General features: G+C 48.6%; 1 protein-coding gene across 1 annotated transcript in view; it reads left to right on the top strand.

Annotated features, from left to right (window-relative positions):
* Positions 1-15,679, top strand: part of SDK2 (sidekick cell adhesion molecule 2) — a gene marked incomplete at its 5' end in the record, with an annotated part of 304,863 nt that overhangs the window by 172,136 nt on the left and 117,048 nt on the right. The window contains one exon of the mRNA XM_080712340.1: positions 8,816-8,922. Coding sequence (XP_080568466.1) covers positions 8,816-8,922 — 107 coding nt within the window. The remainder of the gene's footprint in view (positions 1-8,815; positions 8,923-15,679) is intronic.

The following is a 15,679-nucleotide window of genomic DNA, read 5'->3' as shown; positions in this document are numbered from 1 at the left end:
GAGAGTGTGCCTATTATTTCTGGTGTCCGCATCAGCTCCTGACAGCTTCGTGGAATTGAAATATCTTATTTAATGTGAGTAAGAATCATTTTAAATATCAACTGTGACACTCAAGGACTCGCACCAAAAAAGGGCATGGTGTGTTTCCCCGCGTGCCGGAGAAGATGCCACATTTGTTAGGCAGTTATTTTCTCCCCTGCCCTTCTCTTGTCTCTAAAAAATCCAATTATCCACCCTGGTTCCTCTCCCGCTGCCGTGCCGTGTCTTCCATCCCAAGCCTCTCTCTTCCTCTCGGGAGAGGGGACCGTGCAGCGGGGCGCCGCCAGGCAGATCAGGACCCTGTGACGTAGCTGTGAAGGACAGGTGTGGATTCTTGGTCTACTTCCTTCGCCACCCTTTCTGCCCCAGTCTCAAATATGGCCCCCAAGCTTCTCCTGCAGCCAGCTCCCTTGAACCATCTAACAGAGAAAGCAAAGGTCCTCGTTCAGAAAATCCCCCGTGCTTCGTGGCCGCATGAGGCTCCAGAGTCAGTGGCCAAGATGTATTGTCACCGGCCCAAAACAAGGGGCAGAACAGGAGCTGGCTCTCCTCCTTCAAAAGGGAGAGGCTGGGGCTTTGAATCTGCTTGCGTTTGCAGAAAGGAATTCTGAAAAGTTTCTCAAGAAACTAATAGCACCCGAGTGCCTTCCATGCGGGTCAGGATTGACGGGAGGCAGGGGCAGGGGTGGGAGGGACTTTCTGCTGGATGCTCTTATTCTTTGAATTTGGAATCATGTAGAAATATTTTCTATAATAAATAAGTAAGCGGAGCTCTGAGGGCAGCGGGGACTGGGGGGAATCCAGCCTGTCCCAGCCCTGGAGGCCATACCCCGGCCACAGGTGAATGAGGACCAGGCTGCTATCACAGCTCCTCATCCCTGGAGGAGCCAGGCTCAGGATGCAAATGGCCGAGTGGGGAGTCTGGAAGCCAGGCAGTCTGTGCTCATGGCTGTTTGGCATGGGGTCCTCAATGGACCCCCATTCTAGGAGGGGGGTTCCTGCTGCGCCTTCTTTTGGCTCCCCTCTGAGCGTCCCCACCTCACTCCAATGCCCTCCCCACTGACTGTCCCGTTTGCTTCCTCTTTCAACGAGCAACTCTGCACCCCCGTCATACACTCGGATCAAAGATGCCTGCGGTTATCCCCACTTAACAGATAATGAGACTGAGGCTTGCTAAGAATCTTAATGTGCCCAGTGAAAGTCACGCCTCCATCTCCCCGGCTTGGAAGCCCCGGTACTCTTTCCCACGCCATACCTCCTCTTACGTGGGTCAGGAGGGGGCCCTGCTGCATGGGCCTCCCCCTCAAGAAGCTATTTCATCCATGCCCTGTGCCTGGTGGTTCCCTGGATAGGGCTGCGCTCTCCAGTTCTCTGCCAGGCTGACAGCTTCAGATGGGTGGGGCATAGCTACAAGCCGAGGGGGGGGAGCTATATTATTACTGTCATTATCAGGGTGCTTATAGCAGGCTGGATTTGCAAACCAAGATGTTGGCCAACTGCCTTTCCTACCCGCCCAGGCGAGACATAGGCAAGAGCTACAATTTGGGTGGAGTAGAGTGGGTTCCCCGGGTAGGAAAGGCGGTGGGTGGGACTGTTCCTTTAAATAATGTTGCCTGAAATAGGTAGAGAGGATGGAGGAGCCAGAGAGGCTGCACTCCCTCCTCCTGGCCAAGGAGCACCGGCCCTCCATCCCAGAGAGGCCAGAGGAGACCTCAGGGGAGGAGAGACAGATGGGACGCCTGTCCTGTCGGCCTTCCGCAAGGCCCCACGCGGGGCCTGGGCCTGGGGATGTCTCACTGAAGCAAATGGACATAGAGTCTTCCGCAGACATTGACTTTTATTAAAGTCTAAATTTCGTCACGCATCGCTGACATCAGCAAACAAATCCAGATCCAATGAGCCCCTGGGGCCTTTTTATAATGTGTACTTAAATTATATGCGCAAAGTACATTTTTTAAAATTTTATTTTTAAAAATAAAAGCAATATATGTATATGATAAAGAAAATTCTGATGGCGTAGAAAGACATAAAATCAGAATGTAGAAATTTCCTTCCCTCCCCATCCTGGCTACTTCTCCCAAAAGGGAGATAATGTGTTCTGGACTCTCCATCTTGAAATAACTGTCTGCACAAACCGGTGTATTGGTGTGATTATAGGTGTGTGTATTTGCATATGCGTATTTGGATACACACACGTGCTATTCCAATGTACCCAACTGGTATCAGGCCAAATAGTTTACGAACACAGTATTCTTTGGCTCTTGTGGGGAATGCTAACAAATATTATTTTATTTTTTTGGTACAAGGGATTGAACCCAGAGGCATTCAACCTCCGAACTTCACCCTCAGCCCTATTTTTTTTTCTTTATTTTTAAAACAGGGTCTCACTAAATTGTGGAGGGCCTCACTAAGTAGCTGAGGCTGGCTGCGAACTTGCGATCTTCCTGTCTCAGCCTCCCAAAAACTGGGATTACGAGCATGGGCCACCACACCCGGCAATTTCATTGTTTCTGTTGGATCAGTTTGCATGATCCCAGACATGAATGATTTGCTAGCCTCTATCACTACACAGCAGCTCATAAGGATACCTGCTCACTCTGTCGCTGACAGTCAGCTAGGATTCTACTTAGCCTCTGTGACCTCCTGCTTTTATTCACCGGACTCTCTCCAACCTCCAAGCCTGGACTCCTTTCCCATGCTCTGTGGGTCTCAGAGACCTTTCTGTTTTGCCCCATACTGGCATTTCAGGGCTGCAGCATCATTTATTGGTCCAGTTCAATTTTGAAGGACATCTAGGTTGTTTCCAATTTTTTGTTGTTTGTTTATCTCTGATTACAAGCAATATGACAATGAACATCCTTGTCCATATATGTGTGTGTGTGTGTGTGTGTGTGTGTGTGTGTGTGTGTAGTGTCACATTGTTACAAGTTTATCAAAAGGACTGCTCCTGGGAGAGCAAACCCTGGATCAAAGTGCTTGCCTATGCTAATTGTGATAGGTTTTGCCCCAAAGACTGAACCAGTTTTACAAAGCCACCAACAGACCTGAGGCTGTACCTTCCCTTCTCCCCCTTTCCCGCCCCCCCCATCACTGAGCTTCATCAGACCTGAAAATCATTGACAGTCTGACACAGAAACATTGTCTTGTTTTGATTTGAATTCCTTTCATTCTGACAGAGGCTGAGCATCTTCTCCTGAGTTGATGGGCCATTTCCCTCTGCCTGGTACTATTTCGGCAATATCTGATTTTCTTTCTAAAGCCAGAGAGCCCGTCTCGCCTCCCTTGCCCCCTCTCGGGTCACCCTGTCACTTTAGAGATCTGAATGGTTTTCCCAAAGCTGCCTTCCCTCGCCTCTGGGAACAGGAGCTGGTCCAGCAGGTGGCGTGAGCCTGTGAGCTGGGGTGGAGGATGAGAGGGAAGGAAGGAATGGATTTGCCCTGAGCATGGGCTCCTGCTATCTCCCTATCATCGCTGCTCTGTAACAAGGGACAGATAAGGGCTGCAGCCACTGGCAGAGATAAGGGGCTTGGGCAGCCAGAAGGTTCCGGATAATGCTGTGCAGCCAAAACAAACTTGGCACGTGCCCAGCTGTGAGTCAGGCACGTGCAGGATGAAGACAGGTCCCGTGGGATGCGACCTCAGCAATGGACTGTCTAACAGCCAGACTTGGAGTAAGATGCACTCAGTGGAGCCCTGGTCCTGCCTTTTACTACATGTAAACTATAGGTCAATGCTAAGGTATTTCTGAGCCTCAATATTTCCCATCTAAAAAGAGTGTCTTAAGTGGCTCATGCTTGTAGTCCCAGCATTTGTGAGGCTGATGCAGGAGGATTGTGGTTTGCAGCCAGCCTCAGCTACTTAGCAAGGCCCTTTGCAACTCAGTGAGACCCTGTTTCAAAAAATAAAAAGACTAAAAAAATAGGGCTGAGGGTGTAGCTAAAAGGTAGAATGCGGCCAGGCGTGGTGGTGCACACTTGTAATCCCCGCGCTTGGGAGGCAGAGACAGGAGGATCGTGCAGGTTCGAAGCCAGCCACGCTGGCGTAAGAGACCCTGTTTCAAAAATATAAAATAGGGAACCAGGCGTGGTGGCGCACGCTTGTAATCCCCACGCTGGGAGGCGGAGACAGGAGGATCGCGCTGGTTCGGAGCCAGCCTCGCTGGCTTAAGAGACCCTGTTTCCAAATTTAAAAAAATATAAAATAGGTCTGGGAGTGTAGCCCGGAGGTAGAAGGGCTTCCAGGAACCCCAGTACCACCAAAAAAAAAAAAAAAAAAAAAAAGGTAGAATGCCCCTGGGTTCCATCCCCAGTACTGCAAAAATAAATAAATAAATAAATAAAAATAAAAATAAATAAAAAGAGGGTTGCTAGTCAAAGTACCTCCTCCATAGTGTCAACATGTGGAGATTAAGTCCAAGGCTACTGAATGCAGACCAGTGACCAGTTATAACAAGAAACGATGGGCTAGTGCAGTGGGGTTTGCATAAAATTTAAGCTTAAAAATTTATTAAAATTGCCCTTATGCTGAGATTAGACTTTTTGTCATTTCAGAAATGTCCTTTTTAAGTAAAAATGCTGACCATTTCTATTTATTTGCCTCTCCCCAGCACTTTTTAATATTATTCGTGTGTGTGTGTGTGTGTGTGTGTGTGTGTTGCTTGATTTTGCTTGCTTTTTCTTGGTTGGTTTTAATGATCTTGGCAAAGTAAAAAGTCAACAGTCTTATGTCGACTCCCATTTTTTTTTAAGTATTACTGGTCCATGATATCCACTAGTCTGAGAACTGCTGTATGAAATGAAGAAATGGATGAAAAGTACTTACTATAGCCTCTGAAACAGAGAGGATGCTCAGAAAGGGATACCTGTGTGTCATCATTGGTAAGAAGAAGGTGGTGGTGATGATGATGATGGTGATGATGATGGTGGTGGCTGTGGAGATGATGACAAAGATCATGATGGTGACAGAGATCATGATGATCATGTTTGTGATGCTCCTGATGGTGGTGGTGGAGATGATAATGGTGGTGATGATAATGGTAGTGGTGATGATGATCCTGATGGTGGTAGAGATGATGATAATCATGGTGGTAGAGAAGATGATCATGATGGTGGTGGAGATGATGATGGTGGTAGTGGTAGTAGTGATGATCATAATGGCTGTGGAGATGATGGTAAATGTGGTGAAGATGATGATAGTGATAGAGAAGATGATCATGATGGTGCTGATGATGGTGATGGTTGTGATGATGATGGTTATAAAGAAGATGATCATGATGGTGGTGATGATGTTGATGATGGTGATAGTGATGATGATGGTGATAATAATGATCATGGTAGAGGAGATGATCATGATGGTGATGATGGTGATGATGATGATGATGGTGATAATGATCATGGTAGAGGAGATGATCATGATGGTGATGATGGTGATGGTGATGATGATGGTGATGATAATGATGATGATGATGGTGATAATAATGATCATGGTAGAGGAGATGATCATGATGGTGATGATGGTGATGGTGATGATGATGATGGTGATAATAATGATCATGGTAGTGAAGATGATCATGATGGTTATGATGGTGATGATAATGATGATGATGATGGTGATAATAATGATCATGGTAGAGGAGATGATCATGATGGTGATGATGGTGATGGTGATGATGATGATGGTGATAATAATGATCATGGTAGTGAAGATGATCATGATGGTTATGATGGTGATGATAATTGCCGAAAGCCAGCTAGTCCAATGGGGCGTGAGTTTGCTCGCGGTCGAGGGTCTCAGTAAAGGTGGGGAAGGACAGAGTGATTTTCTACAGATTCTTATCTGTAGCGGTTCTTTCCTAGGAAAATAATCCTATGATCGGCGCTTTTAAAAAGAACCTGACATGGATCGATGCTTCTTGTGCAATCGAACACTTTATTTTAGACACAAGATTTTTTATATATTCCCCTCTCCCAGTGAGTTTCTAGTAAAAAGAAGTGCAAAACACCCAAGATACAAAAGAGAGATACACATGCAAATTACCAACCCTGAACAAGACAAAAGTAAAGCATGGGATATTCCAGGTCTTTGTGTTTGAAATCAGTCCCATTATCTCAGGTGGGCCTTGTGCTCGGGAGCCCAGCCCCCTTTGGCCTTGCAGCTGCAGAGGCTTCTATTTGGCTAAAAGTCACACCCAAAATCACTTGAAGAATTTAGTTTTTAAGATCACTCGAAGAATCCAGTTTTTAAGAGTTTTCATTCCTAGGGCTTAGTCCAATGTCCTCCTTTATATATAATGGGGGACGAAGTCTGAGATTCCAGCTTTCATATAGTTATCTTAAGGAAAATCCGTGTTCCTTCATGATGATCTAGGGAATTTCGATGAATGTCTGCTGGATTTTGTCTGCAATACTATCCGCTGTCTGAAAACTTAAACAAACTCATGACACAGTTTAGCAGGTAAACACCAAGAAATAACATGAAGTCTTTAGATTTAGTTGTCAGATATATTTCTCTAGCAGCTGAGCATTTTCCTTCTTTTAATAATCCATATTCCTATCACTAACCTTCTGCAACTTTCTTTTCTTTTCTGATTACCCTAATTCTCTCTTTCCCATTCGGGCCAATCTCAGGATAAGCTCTTCTTCATACAAAATACTTTCTTATTCTCACCATATTTTCTTTCTTTTCATCTTTACACATCTATTTTATCTGTCCTTTGTTTTGACATAGCTATTTTTAACCAGGTGGTGTCGCTGTATTGAAGGTCGAAGGTGGACTGGAATGCTGCTTCTAATTACCATTTGAACAAGGCTCATCTAATTACCATTTGAGCAAGGCTGAAAGTTTACTGGAAGGACATGGATTCAGTTTTCACTCACAGTCCTGATCTTTTTTCCACCGGAGCAATTTCAAGTGGAAAGTTAAAAGAATCATTACCAAAAGGATAGTAGTTATGAAAGAATATCTAAGAGTGGAGGAGTTTTTTGGCCAGAGACGATGCCCTCTCTCGGGGCTAATCGCCGATGACTACATGGATTCTCACACATGTAGATGCCGAGATGGAGTGGGCAGCAAAGTCTTGGCAGATAATGATAATGATGATGGTGATAATGATCATGGTAGAGGAGATGATCATGATGGTGATGATGGTGATGGTGATAGTGATGATGATGATGGTGATAATAATGATCATGGTAGAGGAGATGATCATGATGGTGATGATGATGGTGATAATAATGATCATGGTAGTGAAGATGATCATGATGGTGATGATGGTGATGATGATGATGATGGTAATAATGATCATGGTAGAGGAGATGATCATGATGGTGATGATGATGGTGATAATAATGATCATGGTAGTGAAGATGATCATGATGGTTATGATGGTGATGATGATGATGATGGTGATAATGATTATGGTAGAGGAGATGATCATGATGGTGATGATGGTAATAGTGATGATAATTATGATGATAATAATGATCATGGTAAAGAAGAAGAAGAAGAAGAAGAAGAAGAAGAAGAAGAAGAAGAAGAAGAAGAAGAAGAAGAAGAAGAAGAAGAAGAAGGTGATAGTGATAGTGATGATGATGGTGATAATAATGATCATGGTAGAGGAGATGATCATGATGGTGATGATGGTGATGGTGATGATGGTGATAATGATCATGGTAGATAGTGGTAGGGATAATGATGAGTATGATGAGGGTGGTGGTGGTAGAGATGATGATAATTGTGAAGATAACAATAGTGGTGATAATAATGATGATGGTACTGAAGATGATGATGATAGTAATGATGATAATGGTGATAATAACAATCATAGTAAAGAAGATGATCGTGATGGTGATGGTAGTGATGGTAATGATGATAATGATGATGGTGGTGATAATGATGATGATAGTGGTGATGATGATGATGGTGGTGGTAGAGGTGGTAATAATAATTATCATGGTTAGCCAGGCATGGTGGCACATGCTTGTATTCCCAGTATTTGGGAGGCTAAGACAGGAAGATAGCCGTTCGCAGACAGCCTCAGCTAATTAGTGAGGCCCTTTGCAACTCAGTGAAACCCTGTTTCAAAATAAAAAATAAAAAAAAAAATAGAACCAGGGGTGTAGCTCAGAGGTAGAATGCCCCTGGGTCCCAGTACCACACACAAAAAACAATAATGATCAGGGTAGAGAAGATGCTCATGATGGTGATGGTAGTGATGATTATGATTGTGATAGAGATGAGGATGATGATGGTGGCAGTGGTGGTGGTGGTGATGATGGTGGTCATGGTGATAGGCCTTGGTCAGGACTCACATAAAACCTTAAGAAAGGACTGATATGGAGCATTTGAGGAAACATGTAAATTCCCTGCCTCTGTCACCTCCATCCATTTCAATTAATATTTACAGCTCAGTCCTATGCCTGGCAAAATACCAAATGCCTGACCTTTCTTGGTCCTGTGAGTTAGAGACAGCGGAGGACAGCAGGCTCCTACAGAGCCAACACAGCCCTAGGAGGCCTGGCTATGGGCAGGGTCAGGACTCAGGCACAGCACAGCCCATCCTTGGGGAAGTATAGGCTACTTCCTGTGCAGCGAAGCAAAGCCTTATGGTCCGTGGTAGGAACCCCCCCTATTGATATGGCCCAAGATTAAGAGCTCCCTGGTTGGCACTCTTCAGTTCAGAGGAGGGTGACCCATGAACTTTGACCCCTGATCCCGATCTGCCTCCTGCCTCCTACAGCTGCCTGATTCACTCACTGGCTGTCTTGTCTCCCCCTAGGTACGTGATCACCAGCCTGGACCGCACCCACGCCGGCTTTTACCGCTGCATCGTGAGGAACCGGATGGGAGCCCTGCTCCAGCGGCAGACGGAGGTCCAGGTGGCCTGTGAGTACGGGGATCCAAGGCAGGAGAGGGTCGCAGGGCCCATCCACCACCACACTGGGGCAGAGCCAAGACCATCGTGCAGGATGGACAGTGGTCCTCCCCCGCCTGTCTCAGTGATCTGCAGTGTCACAGCCGACCAGCAGGTGCTGCGACCCCCATCCCCCAGTGATGGGGCCAGAGAGTTGAGAACTCCCTGGCGTTCTTCCTTCCAGAAGAGAGTGGCCTCTACCGTGCTCTTTAAATAGAAGCTGCTGGTTTTCTCCTCCTCCTCCTCCTCTTCCTACTCCTCTTCTTTTTCTTGTAGTAGGGATTGAACCCAGAGGCATTCTCCCTCCAAGCCTCACCACCGACCCTTTTTATTTTTTTATTCGTTGTTGTTGTTTTCAGACAGATCTCACTAGGTTGCCGAAAGTCTCACTAAGTTGCTGGAGCTGGTCTTGAACCTGCGATCCTCCTGTCTCTACCTCTGTAATGTTGGAATACAACATTACAGGCATACACCACCATGCTTGGCTCCATTTGCTTCCTTAAAAAAGGGCTCAGCCCTGTTTTTGAGGGCCTTCTCGGGGCACACCTCACATATGGGAAGGGGGTGCTTCAGAATGGCCAATCTGAACCCCACAAGCCACAGCACTCTGCCTGGCCGACTTCCTAGGCCCGTGAACTTGACTTTGCCACCCCTAATCACTCAGCCTGGAGCTATGACGGCATGGGGCCCCTATGGTCTTCAGGGGCAGGGTGGGGGGAACCAGAACTCTAAGAGAGAGAGTGAATAATGGGTTGGGACTCCCAGAAAGACCGAGTGAGCCGAGAATAAGGGGAGAGGCTTCCCTGAGCTTTTGGGGAGACAGTCTTCTCCCCAGTGCCACCAATCCCCAGAAAGCCTTCCTTAGATAAGAAAGGGAAGAAGGCCAGGGCATGACAGACAGACAGGACCTGGCCCCATGACTCAGCATCCACCTGCAGACCTGCCCCCTCCTCAGCCACTCGTGGCCCCCTGGGGCGAGGCTGTTTCACTGGGGTATCTTGGGGAGGGAGGACTCAGGTTGTATTGTGGAACGCTGTAGTCTATATTGAGCCTGAAATTTAAATATAAAAAAGGGATACTCTCTCATCAGGAGCCCCCAGGGGCAGCCTCCGAGTTAACACAGGCTCCATCTTGCTACTCAGAGAGAAGTAGGGGAGAGAAATCTAAAAGAAAATCGGCAGCGAGGCCGGAGTGTTTATAATAATTATGGAGAACAGCCGTAATCAAAAAGTGGAGGATGCTTGTCCTGTAAATCAGCAGCAAAAGCAACTCAACCTACGCCCGGAGAACAGAAAAGCCTGGCATCGCAGCAATGGATTCTGGGCAGCCGGCAGCTCTGGGGGCTGCCTGCGGAGCTGGGCTTGGCATGCTGGAGCGTCCAGGGGGCCGGGAGAGCTGCAGCCTGGCCTCCAGAGAGACTGCGTATGCACACTGGTATGCATGTGAGAGTGTGTGCAGGGGCTGTGCACAGGCGCTTATGCAAGCTGGTCTGCCTCTTTGTTCATGTGTGTGGGGAAAATTAATGTTATGTATGGGGGTGCACATGGATATGTGTGTGTGCTCACACATGTGCGTGCTTCTGTGTGTCTCGGCCAGTCGGCTCCTCTGGTCCCCTGCTGGAGAGAACATGTGTATTGAGGGCATGTGTGTGCACATGCAGTACATGTGTCTGCGTGTGTAAGCATGTATACCGAGGCTGGCCTTGAACCTGTGTATGCATTGTGTGTGCACACATCAGTTTGGATGCAGCATGGCTGGGTTGTCTGTTCCTTATGTGTATACAGGAGAAAAGTGTGTGTGTGTGTGTGTGTGTGTGTGTGTGTGTGTGTGTGTGTGTGCACATGCAGTTGGGAATGCATATGGGACACCGTTCAGTCCAGGCTGTGGGGATGAAGCGTGGGGTATCTGCTCCAAGCCCTCAGCTCCCAGGAGACAGTGAGAACATTTCTGGAGTTGAGATCCCCTGAGATGAGCTAACGGCCTCCCCTCTGCTGGTTCTGCTGATGAAAAAAGAGAGGAAGAGAGGCCAGGTCCATGTGGCTGAAATGCTTCTTTCCTGGACCATGAGAAGGCTCCTGGGCCCCAGACTCAGGCCTGGCCCCTTGGTGTGTACACACGGCCCTGCTCCCATCCACACAGACCCGGGTTGGAGAGTTCTCCTGGAAGCCTGTGCACATCGGTGCCCCAGACCTACCTGTGCTCAGGCTCCAGCAGGGGTGAGACAGGCCCAGCTGCAGGGCAGGCAAGCCAGGTGCACCTGTGTGGGCAGGGCCTTTGATGCCCACCCAGCACCCATGGGACTTCCTTGGTGCTTCAGGGAAGGACTCAGACCCATCTGCCCCCGCCATCCAGGGCTCCCAGATACCCTAACCCTTCTCTTGATTGCTGTGTGACCCCAGCAAAGTGACTGAACTTCCCTGAGCCTTAACCCAGCTCTGTAAAACGTCTTGAATCATTCCTACTTCCTGGGCTCTTCCAAAAGATTCTTTGAAAGCCCGGCGTGGTGGCGCACACTTGTAATCCCAGCATTCGGGAGGTTGAGACAGGAGGATTGCAGTTCGCAGCCAGCCTCAGCTACTTAGTGAGGCCCTTTGCAACCCAGTGAGAACCTGTTTTAAAATAAAGAATAAAAAAATAGGGCTGGGGGTATAGCTTGGAGGTAGAATGCCCTGGGTTCCATCCCCAGTACTGGAAAAAAAAAAAAAAAAAAAAAGAGCCACATGTCAAGATGGGGAAACGGGCTCAGACAGGTTAGAGGACAGCCCAAGGTCCCGGGCCACCATCTGTACCCTCAACTTTCTTCTGCCCAGCAGGTATAAACCTAGCCTTGAGCCCTGGCACAGACACCAGCCCACATCTGACAAGCCGTGTGACCTTGGGCAAGTTACTTAACATCTCTGTACCTTCACGTTCTTCTGTAGATAAAGGAAAGCTCGACCGTTGCACCTACTTGGCTGGGCGGTGGCAAAGATTGATGAATCCATGCCCACAGACCACTGCCAATGGTTCCCAGCTTGGACGACTCTCAGGGGAGCGCAGACTTTCTTCTTTATGAGAAGTCGGGCAGGAAAGGCAGCCTGGGGCACACATTTACCAGCTTTCTCCTTCTGTACATTCCCAGTGTCTGCTCTGCGGGGCTGGGGCTGGGGGAGCAGCTGTGAAGTTTAAAGAGGGTCCTCATCCTCGGGCACCCACCCTGCTACTGCCCAACCCTGAGGACCGGTGCCTCCTTAAACCATTTGTCTGGGCTCTTCCCTCACCTTGCTCCATCCCTGTACTGGTCCGCAGCTGTCCATCTGTCTGTCCATCAGCCTGTTGGAGACACATGCATTCTGAGGACGGGTGGGCTGGGCCGCCTCTCCCAGACCTGGCTCTCCCCTCCTTGGCTGCTTCCCGGGGTAGGAAGGTTTCATCCTGGGGTCTAAGTGGTTGGTCCCCTGGTGGCTACTGCTCTTTGAGCCTCTTTCCCTGGATCCAGGAAGGCCCCACCCGCTCCCATCGCTTCCCAGAGAGGCCTATGAATCGGGTTCTAATGAGAAATTAATAAGGCAGCTGTGCTAAGAACTAATGATAATGGCGATGTCATTAAAAAAAGATTCTTTACGTGTTTTTAATTACAGCAATTAAGGGGAAGTCAATAAAACATCTCTCCCCCCCCAAAGCCCCTTGCTGTCCCCAAACAGAGTCTCTTCTTTGTATTTTTAAAGTCACCATAAATTTCTGGCATTCAGAGAATGCCAGAATGAACGGCCGAGAGGGCTGAGGAGCCCTCCAGAGCCCACAGACCCCAGGAGCCAGCGTTTTGCCACATCTGGGTCCTACGGGCACCTTTGTGTTCTCCCCACCTGGACCATGCCCCCCGGGCCCCACCAGCTGGACTCCGATCAGAATCGCCCACCCCAGTACCAACCCCAAGCACAGGCCCCTGTGCTCCCCGAGCAGCTTGGCAGCCATGTATCCAAAATGGGACAAGAGGGAGATTATATCCTAAATGCCCCTTAGGCCTGCTTTTCCTGATTCTCCATCTGAGGCCGGAGTGCAGCATTAGGGTCTCCAGGGCCTACGCCACAGCTCAGGATGTTATAAACGGGAGCCATCCAGAGCGCCGCATCCCTGAGCAGCTGTGAGACTGTGCCCAACTACTGGGCCAGAGCCGTTCTAGATGCTGAGGACACAGGACGGGACAAAACCAAGACTCCTGTCCCTGCCTGCCAGGAATACAATGGGGGAGGTGAGCTAGAAGGTGAATATATAGAATTTAATATGATGCCGAGGCCCAGGAAAGAAAGCCAAGTATTAAAAGGGGAAACGACGATGGAGGATAGGGGCAGGGGCCTCAACTGGTGCGCTGATAGGGGCCACCCTGAGGAGGTAATGTCAACCAATGTCCAGTGAAGACTCCAGGCCTGGGGGATCTGGAGTTCAAAGGTCCCGAAGTGGGCCCGGGGGTCTACAGCCAGGGTGGCAGGGGAGCTGGGCCTGGGAGACAGACCACGGCCTTCCAAGAAGTCATGGGTGGCAGGGACAGAGAGACAGCAGAACGCAGTTGGAGAAGTATTGTTTTCATGGCAAATACACATGTCCAACCACAGTGGAACACTATCTATCCATGCACACCAGATTGGCAACACCCAAGGGTCCACCCAGCCCGACCCTGCATTGGCAGGAACCCCGTCACTGCCAGCGGAGTGTAAGTCAGCAGGCTGATGAAACCTGGAAACAGTTGGGCACAATCAGTGAGCTCCGCGTGTGCCGCCTGACAGCACAGCAGGTCCCCAGCCCGTCCCTTAGAGATCCTTGAGGCCTGCCTGCCGGAAGCACCGTGAGAGGCTCTTCACAGCAGGTCGTTAAAGTGTTAGAAGCAAATGCGGCAGTGCCATGTGCGTGGCCGGTGGAATCCCAGGCAGCATGAGAATAACCAAAGGGCAAGGACGCAGGTAGTGAACCACAAAATCCTGTGGCCCAAAGAAAAAAATGACAGAAGGCTCCACCCAGATAACCCCAGGTGTAAGGGCTAAGATCAGGCTAAATTAACTATGAATTGTTTTAGGATGCATCTATATATCAGGAAAAGCAATAGCACCATCATCCAGCACTCAGGAAAGAAATTAGCCCTGGAGAGGGGAGGCCGGGGGACAGGGGACGAGGTTTTAGCAGCCTTCTGGGTGCTGGGGACAGGGACATTTATCATATTCTTTTTTTTTTTTTTTTTCAGTACTGGGGATAGAACCCAAGGGCACTCTATCTCGGAGTTACGCTCCCATCCCTATTTTTTAGTCTTTTTATTTTTGAAACAAGGTCTCACTGAGTTGAGAAGAGGCTCACTAAATCGCTGAGTCTGTCCGCAAACTGCGATCTTTCGATCTCGGCCTCCTGAATGCTGGGATTACAAGTGTGTGCCACCACGCCCAGCTTATAGTATTCTTCTTTAAACAATACATAAAGTTATATTTGTTCTCTTGTAGGCATGACATAGCTGATGATTTAGAAATAAAAGCAGCTCGGCATAGTTGCGCATGCCTATAATCCCAGTACTATGGAGGCTGAGACAGGAAGATTGCAGGTTCAAGGCCAGTCTCGGCAACTTAGCAACATCCTGTTTCCAAATAAAAAGGGCTAAGGGTATATAGCTCAGAGGTGTTATGTTTCTGGATTCTATCCCCGGTCCCAAAATATATAAAAAGTTGCAATGTGTGCATTCTTAAGCAGCATGCACACCTGACAGGACCTTTTAAGCTCTGCATCAGGAACAAGTTTAGCCGGGTGTGGTGGGGCACGCTTGTCATCTCAGTATTGGGAGGCCGAGGCCGGAGGATCGCAGGTTCACAACCAGCCTCAGCTCCTTAGTGAGGTCCTCCCCGACTTAGTAAGACACTGTTTCAAAAAAAAATAGGGCTGGAGTTGTAGCTCAAAGGTAGAATGCCCCTGGGTTTAATCCCCACTTCTGGAAAGAAAGAGAAAGAAAGAAAGAAAGAAAGAAAGAAAGAAAGAAAGAAAGAAAGAAAGAAAGAAAGAAAGAAAGAAAGAAAGAAAGAAAGAAAGACAGACGGACGGACGCAGGCAGACAACTTTTGGCCACATCCTGCTGTGCCCCGGCCCACACTTCTCTGTTCTTGGAGGAGTTTGGCAGGAAGGTTGCATGGGCCCAGGGGCATGGCCTGGCACAGGCATAAGCCAGCACTGCAGAGGTCACAGGGTCCGGGGAACCCTGGGCCCCAGCGTGACCCCTCCCTTCTCCAGCCTGCTCTGAGCCTTGGGGCTGAGCTGACTCCCTCAACACAGCCCCTGCTACATGCATCTAAACTCACAGTGCCAGCCCAGGCAGAGCTCCTTGGGAGGCCCCTTGACACGTAGAATAGGGACTGGGGGGCCTGAGAGCCACAGTGAAGTGGGAAATTGTGGGATGAAAGAGTGAGGAAGGGGTCAACCACAGGACAGGACGCAGGCCGGCTATGTCCCTCCTTCCTCCATTGATCCATCCCACCAAAGTCCATATACAGAGATACATATACACGTACACCATCCATCCCTCCACGCATGCAAATATACATGCACACATCATCCATCTACTCATTCATACTAACATGCGTCCATATACCACCCATCCCACCACACATGCATGCAGACAGACACACACGCAACCATCCACTCCAGCATACACGAATACATATAACCACCCAAACATACAGACACACATGCGACCCTCTGTCCCAGCATGTGCGCATATCT

The sequence above is a fragment of the Muscardinus avellanarius genome (assembly GCF_963383645.1).
Source record: "Muscardinus avellanarius genome assembly, chromosome: 16".
Taxonomy (NCBI): domain Eukaryota; kingdom Metazoa; phylum Chordata; class Mammalia; order Rodentia; family Gliridae; genus Muscardinus; species Muscardinus avellanarius.
This window is presented reverse-complemented; position numbering and strand designations above follow the sequence as displayed.